A 19,800-nucleotide genomic window follows, 5' to 3' on the forward strand; every position below is an offset into this window, starting at 1 on the left:
ATACGAAAGTAACAAAAAACGTGAAATAACTCAACTAAATATTTTTTTTATATTTTATATTCAAATTCCTCAGAGTAGGCAAGGCAAGGCAAGTTTATTTGTATAGCACAATTCGTACACAAGGTAATTCGAAGTGCTTTACAGAATAAGAAAGACATTAAAATCACACAAATCAAAACATAAATAATCACAAATAATCATCATAAAATTAACATTAAAAGAGAAGAGTGCAGAATAAAAATCTTTCAGTCGTATGCACAGCTAAACAGGACTGTTTTGAGCCTGGATTTAAACATTGTCAAAGTAGAGGCCTGTCTCACATCTTCAGGAAGACTGTTCCAAGTTTTAGCTGCATAAAACTTAAACGCTGATTCCCCATGTTTAGTCCTGACTCTGGGCACCAGCAGGAGGCCGGTCCCTGAAGTCCTCAAATTGCGAGATAGTTCATATGGCACTAACATGTCGGAGATATACTTTGGACCTAGGCCATGGTATCCACCCTTTGCTTTGTTGACAGTGCTGCAAACTCTTGGTCTTGTCTCAGTCAAGTTCTTCACTTCACAGTTGTGAGAAAGAACATCAAGGAATACCAAGAGTGCAAACCAGAGTTCAAAGAAAAGTGTGACTTTTTCTACTGAATCTATGTATTTTTATTAGCCAGTTTGAGTTTTTTTTAATTTATTTACTACAGTCCACATGTGTCATTCATAGTTTTGATGCTTCAATGAGAATCTACACTGTAGATTCTCATTGGGATGAGGGCCACATTAGGCCACATTAGTAAAATGGCTGCCTCAAAAAGCCAGATGTACTACTTCTTTAACTTCTTAATTAACTGTTTCTGTATTTATTATTTATTCAGATTACAAATATTGCATATGCATTTGCCTAGATGTAAAAAATATGGCTGTCAAACTGCATATCTCCTGATAAAATTACATTTTAAGACCATCATACCTTTTAATTTACTCCGTCGAGGGCCACATAATATGATGTGGAGGGCCACATTTGGCCCACGGGCCTTGAGTTTGACAGATGTGATCGACAGTGTCAATCATCATCAAAATAAAGACACATACATGAAAAAGTGGTCGTGTACATGTGCAGATACAGATTAGACAGCGAACAGACTTTGCATGGAGACGTGTTGTTTTGGTGCAGTAGGACTCTAGGTTGGTGTCTGCAGCATTTCTCCTTTCATTACATAGTGCACACAAACTCAGGCATAATGAGGCACTTTGGAGGCAGCTTGAGGGTGTGTGTGTGTGTGTTTGTGTGTGTGTGTGTCAGTGTTTACCTCTCCTCATGTTTACTTTCAGCAGCTACAGGAGACTGTTCTGTTCACTAAGACGTATCTCACCAGTGCTGCGCCATCGTCAAAGAGCCTGTGTCTGCGCTTTATGCCTCAGTACTGTATTTAAAGGTGCACTGCGTAACTTTTCTAGCGGACAAAACACCACCTGCTTGACTCCACTGAGAGGTCATTGCTTTGCCTAAAAATTTCCACACTACGCAGATACATTGATAAGCCAAGTCACGCGTCAGATCTGTGGAGAGGCAATCCAGCTCGCTGTAAGAATGTATGTTTTTCAAGATAATTTAAAGCAATAAAAACAGTAGAGATTGGCATTTCCAGGGCTGAAATGATCCAAATGATTTTAGCAAAGGTGTATGGAGTTTAAAACGTCCTGTATCACCCCATGACATCACAAGGTGGAAGAGTGTTTTCTGTTTGAGAGAAGAACCCAGCCTAAATATGCAGGGTTTGTGTTGTTAAACATGTGTGAATGAAACAAAACACAACTCCAGGTCCATGTTTGTGACGAGGAAACAACATTATAATATAGATCAGAAAATTGTGTAATATGGACACTTTAAATGCCAAATTGTGGAACATTCTTCTCCACCAATGCCACTCAGAACATCCACATAAATGCACTCTCTCTTCCTTCTTTTGTTTTTGTCTGCACACAATCTCTCCACAGCCCCTACCTTTTGCAGCAGCAGAACCACTAACCTCCTCAACTCTGCTCCTCTTCACCACGTCCAATGTCAAAATACAAAATGAAAATTCCATGATCTTGTGACGGTTGGAAAGCTTCATTTTGACACAAATTTAACTTTTTGAACTCTCAGATGTTGTTTATGAAGGGTTCTGATGTATTTTTTTTTTTATTTTTTTTTTACATTTTACTACATTTTCAGGAACCTGTTATAATATTGCAACGTTTTACCTTTTTGGGGCAGAATTTCTGTATTTGTACTCACTTTGTCTGAACAGATATTTAGAACATTTAAACATCCATTTGCAGTGTGTGTGTGTGGGTGTGTGTGTGTGTGTGGGTGTGTGTGTGTGTGGTTGTGTGAGTGAATGTGGGGGGGGGGGTGTGCGTGTGTGTGTGAATGGGTGTGAGTGCGTGTGTGTGTGTGTGAGTGGGGGTGTGTGTGAGGGTGCGTGTGTGAGTGAGTGTGTGTGAGTGGGGGTGTGTGTGGGGGTGTGTGTGCGTGTGGTGTGTGGGGGTGTGTGTGTGAATGTGTGGGGGTGCGTGTGTGTGAGTGGGGGTGTGTGTGAATGTGTGTGAGTGCGTGTGTGTGAGTAACCTCAGCTCCATAACAGACTTAAATAAAACATTGTATTTACATTTTTGTGTTACTTTCAAAACTAATTTCACGATTCATTTCAAAACTTTCCTCAAGTAAAAAGAGCAGAGTAAAAGTCTCTCATTGTGCGTCTTGTTTCTTCGCACATTACACATCTGTGTTTTGCAGTGCGTTCTCTCACTCAACTCCTCCGAGGCTCCATCCAAACCCCAAACTCAATCTGGCCCTTCAACACCACACTAACTTGATCAGCGGCCAATTTATGGAGCGCACCAAGCCACTGGCCCCGAGATGCCTCCAGATCTGTCTAATGTGATCAGAGCTACCGGAGGAGGCGCACCAGGAGGCCAAGGCACAGCGGAGGACAGGACACCAGGTATATGTACTGCAAAAATGTGTCACTTTAAAATGCATCAGTTCCGAACGCAAGTATTTATCTTGTATGAGTAGTTTGGATTCAGTAGTTTCCAGACACTGTACTATACTGTTCAGTGTAACAGTACTCTCACTCGAATAAAAGTTTGGATTCCTCTCCCCACTGTGAGTAAATCTACACATGACAAAAGCTTTATGTCGACAATATAAAATGATGTGAACATGTGTGTTTGGTGTTTCTTGCATTGCTCCTTCAGATATGATTTAGTTTGTCTAATTTTTGTGTCTCTTCATTAAAAATAGATGAATTTGTGAATAATTTACAGTTACATCAACTTCAAATTAGATGTTACAACCAGAAGATTACTCTTACAATTACTTTTACTTGAGTGGTAGTTTCCCAATTTTTTATTTTCTTTCTTAACCCACTACTTTGTGCTTCTTCTTAAGTAATATTATTTAGAAGTAACTGTACTGTTTGATTACAGTTTTTGGCTTCTCTACCCCCCTCTGCTGGTGGACAGGGGGCAGAGGGTAACGTGTGGCTCAATCACTGCTGTTGGAGAGTCGTATTCTTATGTGATGAGAGGCAGAAGTTAAGCACTTGTCTATAAACTAGAGGGTAATGGTGAGTGTTTCCAGCATTGAGGTCTTTCCCACAGGGATTATCTGAGGAGGAGCTCCAGGTAGAGTTGCTGCTCCTCCACATAACGACAAACACTTAAGGAGGCTCTGATATCTGTGATGCTTGATTTTACCCAGTAACACATTTCTGTCAGTGATAAAACAGACCAACCATTTTTCCTTCTGTGCCATAAGTGCTCTGAACACACCACCCATCTTAGCCTGAATGTTGTGTGTGTGTGTGTGTGAGAGAGAGTGTGTTTTCATGGTGGTAGAGGGACAAATGGCGCACATCAGTAGCCTCACTTCTGATAGTCTGCCCCAAGGCAGCTGTGGCTACATTTGTACTAACCAACACCGAGTTTGGAGTGAATGAATAATGCACTATGAAGCGTTCTTGAACGTAGAAAAAAGTGCTAGACCAAGTCGAAGCAGTACTGTCATTACTGAACAGTGAAAGGTGCTTGTGAAAGTAAAATACATATGTGTCATTTTGTTGAGTAGCGCCACTACAGACATTCTGATTCTGTCGGCATTTGGCCAGGCTGTAGCTCTGCCTCAAACAGCCAAAGCAGATGTGAGCTAGTGTTAAAGAGGACCAGTAATAAGTGTGCTGATTTATGAGGAACAGGCCCGTCATTGTAAGATGTCCCTCACTTGACCAGAGCCCAGCCTGTAGCACAGCTCACCTGCCCCGTCAGAGAAAGACAGCACCAGTTTAAGAAAATGCTTTTATTGACATCTGAAAAAGCCTTTAAAGCACAAAGATAGAAAGACTCTGGGACTAAAAAGGTGGAGTTGCACATTGTGCTTGTAGCAGTCTGTGTCTGCAGTCACAGCCCCGAACCGTAAACAGTTATTGCATAAGTCCACCAGGGGGCGCCGGCCCCAGTGAGTCTATCAGAGGAACAACTGAGGAACTCTAAAGAACTCAAGTCAGAAGTGAAGCTCTGTGGGCTGGGACACAGTGAGGTGATAGCAGCTCTACTCCACATCCTACACCTTCTACAAGAAACAATATTTGTGCTTTTGTCTATCTAACAAAACCTCACTAATCTCAACTCATTTAAAATAAAATAAAAGTATAAAGAATGTAATTGATACTTTGCAGCCGATGTCATCAACATTGCCGTGGGGTGTGACGCAAAACGCAAACTGTAAGATCTGCTCTGTCTGAAAATACAACAGGTGAGATGATTTGTGCTGTTAAACAAGTCCCTCAAATAACACAGTCACAAGCTAGCATTACCCAACAGATTTTAAGACAGTCACTCAAATTTTTGTTGAAAATCAAACACCGAAACGGGACCATGGACACACGTATTGATCACTGGCTTAAATCCATTTTGTATTTTTTTCTGAAGTAAATCAATTTTGTATTTTTTTTTTTTTTGAGTTTTCAAACTATCTTAAAATGTTTTTTGACAGTGTTTGCTAATGTGTGCATTGTGTTACCATGGTAACTGCTGAACATTTCACCATAGAGATGTATGTGGAACACTCCCAGTGTGATGTCACTGCAAAGTATCAATGGAATACCCCTTTCTTATGAATACATCCTCTAGCACACATTCATACATGAAACATCGCTCGCTAAGGCTAACCTCTGAAACAGAGTGGATGTTTTCAGGGAACTGGGCCCAACAACCAAGTCTACAGTTTGTTCAAATAACCCCCAAAAAGTGAATTTATGACTGAGATGATTTCCAGGTCTCTGATACATCCACCAGCTGCACACAATCATTTAATAAGCACATTTCACAATCACATCACTGTAGTGTTTGTAATAAACCCTCTACACGTCATGTTCCATAGGGCAGTGTTTATGTCTATGTCCATTCACAAGTTTCACTGATTCCTACACTTTGGTAAACATCAGTTCTACAATAGAGTAACATGTAACCGCCTACCCAGGCCAATCACATACATTTAAATTTAAATGCATTACAATAGACTTTAGCATTCTTATATTTACCACGATTGCAAGCTTTCAGATTGTAAAATGTGAGTCAGGAGAGCTAGTCACGGAGCCACTGAGAAGCAGAACCAGGGCTGTGCAAGTGAAATTTTGACCAAATCAAAATCCAAGTTTGAAATGGTCAGCTAATGATCAGCTTGGGTGTTTTTAATAGAGAGGTCTAGAGCCAATCTGCTGTCAGAAAAAGCCTGTGGGTTGGAGCAGATACAAGACTCTTGAGAATGAAATGTGACTATTTTATGTACTAAATGGCACTAATAAATGTCTCTAGTTAATTGTATGTACATTATCAATAGAAGACATTTTATGCATTTTTAATAATCAAAAATAAAATAAAACTGAAAAATCGGGTTTGATCAATACAAGGGAAAAATGTATTTGGCCGCCACCACCTCCATGTTACTACATGTGAAGAGCTAGTGATGTCTCGATACTAAAATTTCAACCTCCATTTCAAAACTAAGGAATAGACCTGATACTCAATATTGATTCTTTCAACATTAAATGGTAGTACTTTGTTTTATATTACCACGTGGCCTTATGTCTGTAATCCTTCAGTCGTCCAAGTGGGTTCCCTAGTGGTCCATGGGCGTATTCTAGTCTTGTACTTTTTCTGAGCTCAAGATCATTGTAAAGCTATTCAGGAAAGGGTCATTTCTGTCCTGTGAATGTGACTTTTTAGTAATGATACCTCCTCAAATGAGTATCTAGTGTCAGTACTAGTTTTAGTATCAATTTGTAACTGATTTTCAATACTTTTGGCAGCCCTATGAAGAGCTCACATGAACAAAACCTATGTGCAGTTTAGTCCAGGCCAGTCTTCCTCCTGGTGAAGATCAGGGCTTCTCTTAAGACAGAAAAGGCTTGTGTAGTGGTGCTGATTCAGAGGAAAAGACTGTTCAATACTGCAATATCAATACTTTTACAATATTTTGTGCAGCCCTGGTTTGGATGGTGGAACTTGTGCCAAGTTGACATTGTGTTGTGTACAGAGGATGTCCCTTCATATTCTGTCTTTTGGGCAAATATTATTTCAAAATGGAGGTTCAGTTATCTGTGGTACATGATTTCTGGAGTTATGGGATTATTGAAATGTCACATAAACAGTTAAATGTGATCTGATTTCTTTCTGATTTTAAGGTTTTAACAAGGATAATTATGCAAAAGGGGGTAATTTAATGTCGAAATAACAAATAAAGAAAAAAGTTACTTTAAAATGAATTGTCTTCCAAATACAACAAAGTATGTACTATGTCCCTTTTCTCAGATCTGCTGGACTCTGCTATAGTAGAAATATCACAGGATTATCATTTAGGTCATGATTTAGGTTATGTGTAAATAGTGGCCTACCAACAGGTAGAAATCAAATGCCCCGTCCAAAGTGTGTGACAAGTCTATGACCATCACCTAGAGAACATAAAGTACTGATAGTAAACGCAAATATTCACTCTGCTGTAACACTTATTGATAAAAATAACATGAGAACTCCTCCCTCATAAGCCATACCTGAAGACACAGAGCACGCCTGTGCTTGGGACCATGCATCTGTGTTCCACTGAAACATTCACTGTCCCACTATTTGTGATATGAGGAGGGATTTGGTGCAATGTGAACAAAACCAATTTATCATTTATGGAAAATGAAAGTATTTTGTTAGAGGATTTTTGGCAACATTCTCCTACTGATAATTCATAATTTATTTACTCTTATTTACAGTGTTCCTGATTTTAATAATCTATGTAAATATTGTTTTCATTTGTAAAAAATACAATCTGAAAGATCACCGCAAACAAAGATGAAAATGAAATCTGATGCAACCATGATGCCCTCCCATAGTCTCACAGAAGACACTACACTAGGCTTGTCACAGTACAAACCCCAGCTCTGACTGGCTCTGTATGAGCCTACCACAGCCTATCTGCTGCCAGGGGCGCCCACTGCCGTCTGCTCTCTGGAGGACAATCTAGTTGTGCTTGGCCCGGATCCCTTTTAAATAGCCTTTCCATCGCCTGACCACATCCTTGAAGATGGGGGCATTGTCGATGGAGGCGAGCAGCTGCAGCTGGTTGATGTGTGTGGTGTGGTAGTCCCAGCGGGCCAGGTTGGGGGCAGTGCCTAAGATGAAGTGTCTCAGGTCGTAGATGCTGCCTGAGCCTGTGTCGTACAGCGGGAGCATGGCCTTCAGAGAGTCCATGCCTCTGCTGAAGAGCTGAGCTGCCTCTGCCCCCCTCTCCCCAGCGGTCTCTGTCACATCGTACAGCCCAAGCAGAGAGTAGATGAAGCCATTTAGCACGAAGGAGCCAGGGGTGGTGGGGTACTCCTCATACCAGTCGTATTTGTTCATGAAGACTGCTTTGACCCCGTGCTGTGCAGACGGCACCTTGTAGGGCCCCACTGCTTTGAGAGCAGAGTTCAGGTAGCTCTGGTCTTTAGTCAGCAGATAGGCCCGTACCAGGGTGGACATGGCCTGGCCCTGGGCCATGGCAGAGTACCACCCGGGCTCCAGAGGTCTGAACCCATCCCCCAGCTTACGGGTCACCATGATGGGCCAGCCCCCACGCTCGTCCTGGTTCCTCACTAACCAGTCACTGGCAGCGAAGAAGGCCGCCATATGAGCTGTGGTGGAGATGGTCACATTGTCCACAGAGCCACGGCCGTGGAGGACCAGACGCAGCACCCGCCTTGGCATGATCTGTGAGCATAACAAGCAAATGTCAGCTCATCTGGAGCAGTATGTCCTTAAATACATACTGGTGAGTACAAGCCATTCAAGCATAGAAATTACCTGAGACGTTAACACTGCTGTATATTCAAAAGTTTCACTTGGCAATGATTTAAAGTCATTAAAACTATATTTGGCTAATATCTCACATAAAATTATCCTATAGTACAGGGCCATACCTTGGTGGCCTTGACAGCCTTGGTGTTGGACAGCCCCACGCCCTTCCTCAAGTCTGTGAGCAGGTCTCTGGTCAGGGTGCTCCAGGCGGTGCGGGGTCCAATGCCGTAGGTGATGTCATGGTCCCTGAAGGTAATGAGCTGGCTGCTGGTCACATAATGGATGGTGAATGGGGGGCCCTTCTCAGTGGTCTCCAGGACCACAGACACACTGCCATTGGAGCTGAACTTCAGGTCCAGACTCAGGATGAAGTCTTTGGAGTTCCCCAGCTGCAGAGCCACACCCTCAGAAGAGTCTGGAACACACAGGGAGAAGTGTGATTTTATTAAAATACACTTTAATGCCTCCGTGGGCAAATACATCATCTGCATTTGACCCATCATTTAATGCCGCTGGGGCAATCTGTTAGGAGCAGAGGGTGAAATGTACCCAATATTTAGGAGTATTCAGTGAAGAGTGTAGGATGCTAAAAGTCTTGGTATGGTTAAAACCAAAATACTATTATTAGATAGTTATAGTAGTAGCAGATTACAGGACTTAGGTTGCTGACCAATGGATATTTCATGATCAAAAATAAGTGAAGATGTGTGGAGGACACATGAGAACTTCCTGGTTTAAGTGGCACTAAACACCTAAACTCTGCCCAAAACCACATTTCAAACACAGCTGCTAAACTGGGCACCTGGAGGACTAAAGGAGAGAGTGGGGTGTTTGTAATCACAAACACCTGGCTGTAATCAGGGCAGTCCTGAGTGATGTCACCAATTATTGGAAATTGCAGAGGCCACTGAAGAGAGCACACACACTTAGATTTAGACATTTTGACCAGAAAAATGCTGACTTACCTGGTTTGCACTAAAGTTGCCAAAAATGACTAGGAACAGTGCACATTAAAACACCAAGTACACAGTGTTTAGTGCCACATTAAACAACCCTCATCAAATGGGAAAATATCCAGATGTTTTTCAGGTAAAATTTAAATTATATTTTTTAGTATAAGCACAAAAGATGTATTTGGCTTATCTCATTTAGAGGCACTGTATATACCGAGGCAGAAACATAAAGCAAACATGTGGTGTCCTATGAGCAGGTTTGTGAGAGTAGTCTAAGGTGGAGGAGGTATTTTTAGCAGAGTGAAAGCAGCCTGTCTCCATCTGTCTCCTCGCAGACGCTCTGATGGATGAGCCTAGCCGCTTTAACCAGGCTTTACCGGACTGGGGTTTTCTCACAGCACAGGGTCAAAGCAGGAGCTGAGGTTTGCACCGAGAACGCTGGACATGATCAGGAAGAGAGAGATAGAACATGAACTTTTGAGTTTTGTCATGATCTATGTTAGAATTTTTTTGTGGTATTTTTTCACTATTAAAGGAGTCATAGCAGGTTACAGCGGTGGACTCATAGTTGAGACATTTAGAGCTGTGAAAAGTGTTAATATAAAGAAAAATAACAATACAATGAAAAATATGCCAAAATTGGTATTCCTTGCAGCATGAGATGGTGCATTGTCCTGCATGAAGATATGAAAAAGCACAGTTCTTTTTGTACCATGGAAGAACGTGGTCAGTCAGAAACTCCATATACTTTACAAAGGTCATGTTCACACCTTCAGGGACCCTAAAGGGGCCGATCAGCTCTCACCCCTCACCATGATTCTGGTCCAAAAATGACTCTGCCACCTCCTTGCTGATGTCCCAGCCTTGTTGGGACATAGTGGCCGTCCACCAACCATCCACCAGTATCATCTATCTGGACCATCCAAGGTTTGCAAGGCACTCATCAGTGGACAAGACTATTTGAAAATTAGTCTTCATGTATTTCTGGACCCAGTGGAGCGGTTTCTGCTTGTGAGCGCTGGTTAAGGGCCGAATAGAAGGTTTATGTATAACTGCAAGTATCTACACCTTGATGTTCTTGGGACTCCAGAGGCACCAGGAGCTTCAAATACCTGTTTGCTGCTTGTAATGGCATTTTAGCAGCTGTTCTCTTAATCCGATGTATTTGTCTGGCAGAAACCTTCCTCACTGTGCCATTATCTGCACTAATCCATGTGTGGTCTGAATCAGCCACAAATCTCTTAATAGTACGTTGATCATGCTTAAGTTTTCGTGAAATATCTAAGGTTTTCATACCTTGTCCAAGGTATTCAACTATTTAACGCTTTTGGGCACTAGAGAGATCCTTTTCTTACCCATATTACTTGAAAATGGTGATCTGCTTAATAATGTGGAACGTCCTGTCACAAGTAACTTCAAAAAATAAATCATTTAAAGAAAATGTATTTATTTAATTTATGAACATTATTGTGACTAATAATAATTAGTATGATGGTATTCAAGTACTGGAAAAATAAAACCGCATTAATTCCTGACCACTGTTGCTATAGCAATCAACAATCCTAAACAAAAGATAATATCGTTTTAATGGTTGAAAGTCCTAAAAATTGCACCACAATCAGAAAACTGAAACCAGTGATGAACAGGTAGGATTTTTACCACACTGAGTCTCCCTACATTATTGCACTAAGTCCTATGTGAGGTGAATACAAAGAGTTTTACCATCTCCCTTGCAAGTTTGACAAAAACTTGTACTAATTATATTTAGTGCTCAAAAGAGAAAACTTTGGGTCCATTTTCACTTTTCACTTTTACACTATGCATTATTTCCCATGCACTGCTTCATGGTGTTTGTACAGAGAGTCTGCAGTCTCCCATGGACTTGGATCTACAGGGAGTACAGCACTGACGTGTCACTGCAAATACAGCCTAATGAGCAGGCGGACAGGAGCAGAGAGGAGCAGAGAGGAGCAGAGAGGAGCAGAGAGGAGCAGAGAGGAGACAGGAGCAGAGAGGAGAGAAGAGAGAGAAGCAGAGAGGAGAGAGGAGAGAGGAGCAGAGAGGAGAGAAGAGAGAGGAGCAGAGAGAAGAGAGAGGAGCAGAGAGGAGAGAGGAGAGAGGAGCAAAGAGGAGAGAAGAGACAGGAGCAGAGAGGAGAGAGGAGACAGGGGCACACCGGAGCAGAGAGAAGAGAAGAGACAGGAGCTGAGAGGAGACAGGAGCAGAGAAGAGACAGGAGCAGAGAGGAGAGAAAGGACAGGAGCAGAGAGAAGAAAAGAGACAGGACCAGAGAGGAGACAGGAGCAGGGAAGAGACAGGAGCTGAGAGGAGAGAAAGGACAGGAGCAGAGAGAAGAAAAGAGACAGGACCAGAGAGGAGACAGGAGCAGAGAGAAGACAGAAGCAAAGAGGAGAAAAGAGACAGGAGCAGATATGAGAGAAGAGACGGGAGCAGAGAGGAGACAGAAGCAGAGACAGTAGAAGAGAAGAGACGGAAGCTGATAGGAGATGGGAGCAGAAACTACAGGAGCAGAGGAGGAAGGAGCAGAGAGGAGAGAAGCAGAGGAGACAACAGGAGCAGAGAGGAGACAGAGGGGAGACAGGCGCAGGGAGGAGGAGACAGGAGTAGGCGTGAGAAGACAACAGGAACAGAGAGGAGTAGTCGACAGGAGCAGAGGACAGGAGTAGATAACAGATGCAGAAAGGACAGGAGCAAAACAGATGACAGGATCAAAGAGGAGACGACAGGAGCTGACGGCAGGAGCAGAGAGAAGATGACAGGAGCAGCGTTAAGCATCTGCCTGTGCGTCTCAGAGACCAGAGCTCGGTCCAGAGCCAGGGCTTCATTACAGATCACAAATTCTACTTTGGTTTTTGTATTTTAAGTACAATGCCTGGTACTTTCTGAAATGATGAAATTAATTGGGCCTAAAGGGACCGTCTTCTTTGAACCAGAGCTGGAGCTGAATATGGCCCAAAGGAATGGATTTGCAAAAGAATGAATTATGAAATAAAACAGGAATAATGAGAACTATTTATTATATGTGTTTAACCCATCTGGGGCATGTATTTACCATAATCACCGTAATGTATTCAGTTTAAGTCAATGATTTTCACCGTCTTAAACAAGTGAAAAACAGAACTAGTTGATTTTAAACAGGTTGCTGTGGTCCAAAGTTACTCCTCCCTTACTTTATACATTTGGTCCATCTGTATACAATATATTTGCACCGGGGCAAGACAAATTTTACTCAAAGACATAAAAAATCGGGTACCGGCGACAACAGTTGTAACATCAAACCACTTGATATCATTGAGGTCAAACAGTAAACCACCAACTCAAAGACAGCACACTTTTAGTCCTACATGAGTAATATATAGTACAGTGTAACAGTACTCTTACTTGAGTAAAAGTTTGGGTTCCTCTTCCCACTGTGAGTACATCTACAAGTGACAAAAGCTTTATGTTGACAATATGAAATGATTTGAACATTTGTGTTTCTTGCACCGCTGCTTCAGATAAGTTAAGTGAAGAATAACTTTGGACCACTCTGAACAATTAAAATGACCTTGTTCTGTTCTGCCACGTTTTAAGACAGTAAAAAAAATCAGCCTTTAATCCACCATTTGCCTTCAGTTTTTTGCGCTCTAGTTTTGGAGCCATTTCAACTGTCTTGCTCTCTCTCTTCACACTCTGTCCTCCTATTGTCACAGCCCCAAAATATAACCCCATTCTTCAGTTTTTTTACGCCACAACATGGCACCCAGCCCGGAGACTTCAGAGAGACATCCACAAAGCCCAAGTAACGTCAAGCGCGTGAGGATGAGACGTGGACCTGAAAAAGAGGAGGTGGAAGAGAGCAAAGACTGAGATGAGAGGAGGAAGAGAAGGAGGAGGATGAAGGAGAGAACAGATACTGTGAGATTAGAGGAGGAAGAGGAGGAGGAAGGAGAGAGCCGAGACTGTGAGATGACAGACAAGATGAGGAAGAGGAGCCGAGAATGTGAGATGAGAGGAGGAGAAAAGAGAGCACTGAGATTATGGAGGGAGAGGAAGAAGAGGAAAAGTCCCTCTTTCCTCTTTGTCCCCTCTTTTCACAGAGGAGTAAGAAAGAGAGAGCCAAGATTGTGAGACAACAGACAAGATGAGGAAGAAGAGGAGGAAGGAGAGAGCATAGACTGTGAAACAAGAGACGAGATGAGGAAGAGGAGCCGAGACTGTGAGACGACAGGAGGAAGAGGAGGAAGGAGAGAGCTAAGACTGTGAGATGACAGACAAGATGAGGAAAAAGAGGAGCGAGGAGAGTCGAGATTGTGAAAGGAGAGGAGGAAGAGGAGGAAGAGGAGCCGAGACTGTGAGATGACAGATAAGATGAGGAAGAGGAGCCGAAACTGTGAGATGAGAGGAAGAGGAGGAGAAAAGAGAGCACTGAGATTGTGGAGGGAGAGGAAGAAGAGGAAAAGTCCCTCTCTGTCCTCTCCTTTCACAGATGAGTAGGAAAGAGAGAGCGAAGACTGAGACAACAGACAAGATGAGGAAGAAGAAGAGGAAGGAGAGAACATAGACTGTTAAACAAGAGACGAGATGAGGAAGAGGAGCCGAGACTGTGAGACGAAAGAGGAAGAGGAGGAAAGAAAGTGCCGAGATTGTGAAAGGAGAGGAGGAAGAGGTGGTGGAGAAGGAGAAAGAAGAGAGCCCAGACTGTGAGATGAGATAAGGAAGAGGAGGAGGAAGAAGAAAAGAGCCCAGACTGTGAAATCAGAAGAGGAAGAGGAAAAGAATGCGGAGGAAAGACAGAGTAAAGATTATGACATGACAAACAAAAAGAGGAGAAGGAAGAGGAGGGAGAGAAGGGAGCCGACACTGTGAAACGAGATGAGAAAGAGGAGGAAGAGGAAGGAGAGGGCCGAGAATGTGAGACAAAATGAGGAAGAAGAGGAGGAAGTGGAAGGAGAGAGCCGAGACTGTCAGTCGGGAGGAGGAAGAGGAGGAGGAAGAGGAAGGAGAGAGCCAGTCAGGCAGGGGCCGGCCAGCACCACGGCCCTTTAATGCACTCACAAAGCCATTACTTAAGGCAACGCACAGAGTAAGTGGATTTGTACTGTGGCCCCACGATTACCCCAGCATCAATAACAGAGCAGACGGAAATGCACAGAGGAGGGGAAAGAGGGAGGAGAGGGGGAGACAGGGGTGAGGAGTAAAAAGGGGGAGGAGAGAAAGAGAAGAGAGTGGGACGAGAAAGGAGAGGATGAGAGGTGTGGATGAGAGAGGAGAGTGAAGAGACATGGAGCACAGGAGGAGAGTGGGAATGAGAGAGTGGGAAGAGAGAAGGGAGATAGAGGAGAAGAGACAGGGAGGAGAGAAGAAAGAGAGAGAGAGAAAGAGAGAGAGAGGGAGAAGAATGGGGATTGAAGAGAGGAGAAAGTGGTGATGGGGGAGAGAAGGAGAAGACTGGGGTTTTCTTTGGGAGAGTAGAAAAAGAGGGAGAAAAAGAAGAGGTGAGAGAGAAGAGAAGAGAAAGGAGAAGAGCGAGAGAGGGACGAGGGTGGGGTTTAGAGAGAGGAGAAGGAGGAGAGAGGGAGAAGAGAGAGGGGGGAGAAAAAGGAGGGAGAGGGAGAGAGGGGAGGGAGTGGTGCTGGGATTTTCAGTAACATATTACATGAAGTCAACCAGAAAATATGTCCGTTTGTCCCTATTATTCATGATTCATTTTTGTTTCGTATTTACTTGTCACCAAGAATACCTCCTATTTTGTTTTAGTCCAGTTTTAGTCATCACGGATTACTTTTTAATTAGTTTATCTTGTTCAAAGCATAAATATGATATTGAAAAAAAATGGCTACTGAAATTAACACGGAACAGCTTTTAATTATGGAAATGATTCTACCTGCACCACACACCACCAGTCAAAAGTCTGGACACACCTTCTTTTTCAATGTGTTTTTTCTCTAAGTTTACCACTTTCTACATTTCATATACATACAGAAGACATCAAATATATGAAGCAAAGCAAAAATGTTAAATAACAACACATTTCAAAAATAGTTTATATTCATATCCTCAGAGTATCCACCCTTTGCTTTGTCGACAGCACTGCAAACCCTTGGCCTTCTCTCAATCAGCTTCATAATGAAGTTTCCTCGAATGGTTTTCATGTCACAGTTGTCAAGGTCAAGAAATGTGAAGTAGTGATCAAAGCAAAGGGTGGTTATTTAAAAAAAAAAAAACAAGTTTGGAGTTATTTTGAGTTTATCTTTTATCTGCAGCAGTCCACATGTGTGATCTGAAAATCATGTCATCCATCTCTTGCTGGGACTAATCTTTGTTTACAAGTTGTATTTTTTAAGAAAAACTGCACCCAACAGAGAGGATTTACGTGGCACATGTGTTAGGCTTTAAGCACATATGCTGTGGCATATTCACCGTCTTATGTTTCATAACAAAATAAACGACAATGCAGGGTTTGTGTTTTAAATAAGGTGTGAAGGAGTGTTTCTGCTTATGTAAAAATAGACCTGTTTTGTCTCACTTTCCCCAAAACCCACGCCGTATTCACAATTATAATTTCATCTTCAGATTTATTCGACAGCATAGCACATTTGTAACAGATCAGTAGAATTTGGCATTTCAGTTTTGTAATTATATCATTTCAGATGGTACATGTTTGACTTGCAGAGCAAAATCACAGTTTTCCAGATTTTCCAGGAAGTTCTTAGTCAAAAAATGTAAAAGCAGTACTGCAAACAAAAAAAAAACAAAAAACTTTTGTGAGGTTTATGCTGTTACCTCCTTAAAAACATACCTGGAGTTGTGTTTATTTCATTCACACATGAATACCGTAAATTTCAGACTATATAGACATGGGGAAAGGTTATGTGCTGAAGAACACACCAGTTTTGATTTTGCACAGTCATTTGCGCATCATGCACACACCCTCATCATGAAAAACACGTAGAAATGCATATGATGCTGCTTTTAAGTTAAAGGCAATGGATCTGGCATCAAAGGAAATGGAGCTGCTGCATGTGAGCTTGGCATCAATGAACCGATGGTGCGACGTTGGAGGCGGCAGCGGGAAGAACTTAGTCAATGTAAAAAGATGACAAAAGCTTTCAAAGGAAATAAAAGCAGATGGCCTGTGTTGGTGCCGTTTTATTTTCTAAACATGTGGGTATGTTCATCTCGTGTTGACTTTGCGTTGGTGCCATACTGACGATTTTCAAGTGCATTACAACTAATTCATAAAATGTGGCCTGTATATGGACAACATGTATTTTTATTTTACTGGTGCAGCCTATATTCAGGTGTGGTATTACGGTAATCCTTAATTATTAGTCTGTCTACATGTCCAAAGATCCAAAATGCTCTGTTCCACCTTGTGACGTTATGAAGCGGTAGTTAACAGCTACCTTTTACCTTTAGCTCAGTAGAGATGCGCAATTCCAGGGCTGAAATTTTTGAAATAAAGGTGTATGGTGTTTAAAAACACAGTGGAGCACTTTATTGTATTACCATATGACATCACAAGATGAAGAACTACGCAAGGTTTCATTTGATAATAACTTTACAAGCCTGATGTCAATTTAAAGGTTCAGTATGTAACTTTCTGGAGGTAGTGCATCACCAGCATGATTCTATGGAAATATAAAGTTAAAACCATAGAAGATTCTCTATGGAGATGGAAATGTTTCATGCCATAGTGTGGAAGTTTACAGCAGAAGGAACAACATCTCCATGAAAACAAGCAGGAGAGTCAGGTATGTGGAAATGCAAGCCTAACTCAGAGTGAAGACACATGTTTGTAATTGTGTAAAAGTTGTAATTGTACAATAAACCCAAACATAAAGATGCTTTTATTTGAGTGTATTTTTTGTTCCATACTGTGTCTTTGTGTACTCTGTTTTGTTAGTCTAGATCATGACTAATACAGGAATAGGTACCCAGCCCTACTTAGCGCAGGTCAATGCTAAATGACACAGAGCGCATTTAAATCACTGGGCATTCCATCTGTGGTCCACATTAGCTTTGGTACAGAAACAATACTTGCTTTTTATAGTCAATGCTGAAATACACTGGCAGCGACAGATATTGCAAATTATACCAATATTCTGGGTCACAGCGAAGAGCCAAATCCTATAAAAGGCCGGCTGCAGCTCATCACCATACATCTCCCCCATTCCACAGAGCTAATGTGATCACACTATTACATCTGTGCAGATCACTGTCACTGAGCCACAGCACACGGTTTAGAGCGAAGGCTAAGTGACCCCCCCGCCTCCTGTTCTCCTCCTGACACCTCCAGATCTTCACCTCCTTCATCCACCATTCCGTTTCATTCCCCATTCTTTCGCAGCACCTTTTTCATCCGAATCATCAGAATTTCCAAAAGATTCCAAAGATTCTTCCATTCAATATTAAAGGCACTGTATCTGATTTTTACCGTCTTAAAATGTGAAAAACAGAACTTGTTGGTCCAATGTTATTCCTCACTTACCTTATGCATTCAGAGCATCCTAATTATTCACCATGATGAGTTTATAAGCGCAGAGTTTTGGTGTTATGGTAAAGCTAAGAACAAGTTAACAAGATAACAACAACTAGCATGCTAACTGCACTTCTTGATTCTCTGACATTAAAACACTTTATAATCAGACGCAGACAGCACACAGCACACTTATTTTGACCTAAAGCTGCCTATACAATATATTTGCACTGGAGCAATACCAATTATTCTTAAACATGGGAAAAAAATCTGGCAAAGACCTGTTAATCTCCTTCAGTTTGCACTGCACCTACTCCTCATTGTACTCCCTCAAGCTGTCGTCATCTCAGCCTTATCCACTTAAATGTCTTTATTTGGCAGGATCATTATAAAGTCAACAGATTTTTCCCCCTTCTACTGCCTCCCTCCTCCCTTTACTGTACCGTATATAGGCCAGTCTCTGAGATTCAAGACAAGTGGATCAATGGGCTGGCTCTCCCCTGATGGCAAACCTGCAGCAGTAGGCTATATTCCTCCACTGAAGCTGGCGAGAAGGAAAACTGCTTGCCTGATTTTGTGAGGTGAATACAAAAATAAACCATATGCGATGACTTAAAGGTGTGCGCTATGTACAGTGTTGGAAATAACACCATTTAAGTATAAGAGCGTTATTTTTACCAGTAATGACTAATCTAACTAATGGCTATTTTTTCCTCTATAATGTTGTTGTAGTTACTTTGAATAACAGGGCTCGTTATTTTACAGCGAGTCTCAGCTGTGGTGTCAGATCAGAGGAGCTGCAAGGCTTTTTCCTTTGTTTTAGGAAGTAAACAAGACCGAGACAAGGGATTAGAGACAGTGATTGGTCATCTTTATCGTAAGTTTCTGTTTTAGCCAATCAGAAGCAGTGTTATTGTTAGCGTAAAGACTTCTATTGGTTTAGTGCTGCACCCGAGACTTTCCGCTTCCAAGACACACAAAGAAATATGCAGCATACAAATGGATTTTATAGATATACATCATTATTTGGTAACTCTTTCTTCATGAGAGAACAAACAGCTGACAGCAGGATATGTGTGTTCGGAGTTTAGAGATCGTTAAAAGGATGTGAGCCAGGCCATAGTGGATACAGCTGGTCAAATAGAGACACTTATCGTAAGTCCAGCAAAATGTAGCATGTGTATGTTTGTAATGTTCTAATACCAAAGGGCGTCTGATGTCTGCTGTGTTTTCCATCTCCGTGTAGAAAAGCAGGTAGTGGACCCTACACCAGAAAAGTTATACAGTGCATCTTACAAATATTAAGGTATTTTCATATGGTTGACTTCATGATAATCAGGACTGACTCAGGCTGCTCCATGAGTGCGGAGGGGCTGCTGCATAAGGCCCATACTCAGGGCACTCCTACAGCCTAACCTGGGTGAAATATATCTTAAATAAACAATTTCCAAATAACAATTAGTTGCCACTCTAAGCATAAAATTGACAAACAACCAGTTAAATTATTGATATAGTCTTTCACAATAAACCAGTCCAAACATATCCTGCTATCCGTGGGCTTCAAAATGATGAGAAATTAGGACTGTTGCCATAGCGATGAGCCTTTTAAAGCAAAATGCTATATCTTTTGAATGGGAAAAGTCCTCAAAATGTGGCCTATAACAGGAAGCTGAGCCGTGTAGTACATAGTGTCCTGTCCAAATTGCTTCTTCTCCATGTTTTTGTCTGCTCTCCTTAAAAGCTGCTGTACTGGTGAGGTTCAGAGGAGAGGTCTGAGTAAGAACACAGTGTCCCACAACACGCACAACACACCTCAATGTCAATTACAGCTCAATCAGCCTAATCAGCCCGGAACACTGAGACAAGCCAGGTCTGTGCCCAAGTCTATTCAAGGAGACTTCCAATGCTTTAAATGGACTTTACAAGTACTTTAGGACAGCTCTGCATACATATTTAAAGGTGGGTGGGTTTATCATATGCTTGTTTCCATAGAGGTATTGCCTGGAAT

General features: G+C 42.0%; 1 protein-coding gene across 3 annotated transcripts in view; it reads right to left on the reverse strand.

Annotated features, from left to right (window-relative positions):
• Nucleotides 1-4,317: 4,317 nt before the first annotated feature.
• Nucleotides 4,318-19,800, reverse strand: part of glceb (glucuronic acid epimerase b) — an 89,409-nt gene continuing 73,926 nt past the window's right edge. For all 3 annotated transcript variants that reach the window (XM_033991106.2, XM_055231576.1, XM_055231582.1), the window contains 2 exons: nucleotides 8,480-8,772; nucleotides 4,318-8,270 (listed from right to left, as the gene is read on the reverse strand). In XM_033991106.2, the coding sequence (XP_033846997.1) occupies nucleotides 7,542-8,270; nucleotides 8,480-8,772 (1,022 nt within the window). In that variant the 3' untranslated portion in view covers nucleotides 4,318-7,541. The remainder of the gene's footprint in view (nucleotides 8,271-8,479; nucleotides 8,773-19,800) is intronic.

The sequence above is a fragment of the Periophthalmus magnuspinnatus genome, chromosome 3 (assembly GCF_009829125.3).
Source record: "Periophthalmus magnuspinnatus isolate fPerMag1 chromosome 3, fPerMag1.2.pri, whole genome shotgun sequence".
Taxonomy (NCBI): Eukaryota; Metazoa; Chordata; class Actinopteri; order Gobiiformes; family Gobiidae; genus Periophthalmus; species Periophthalmus magnuspinnatus.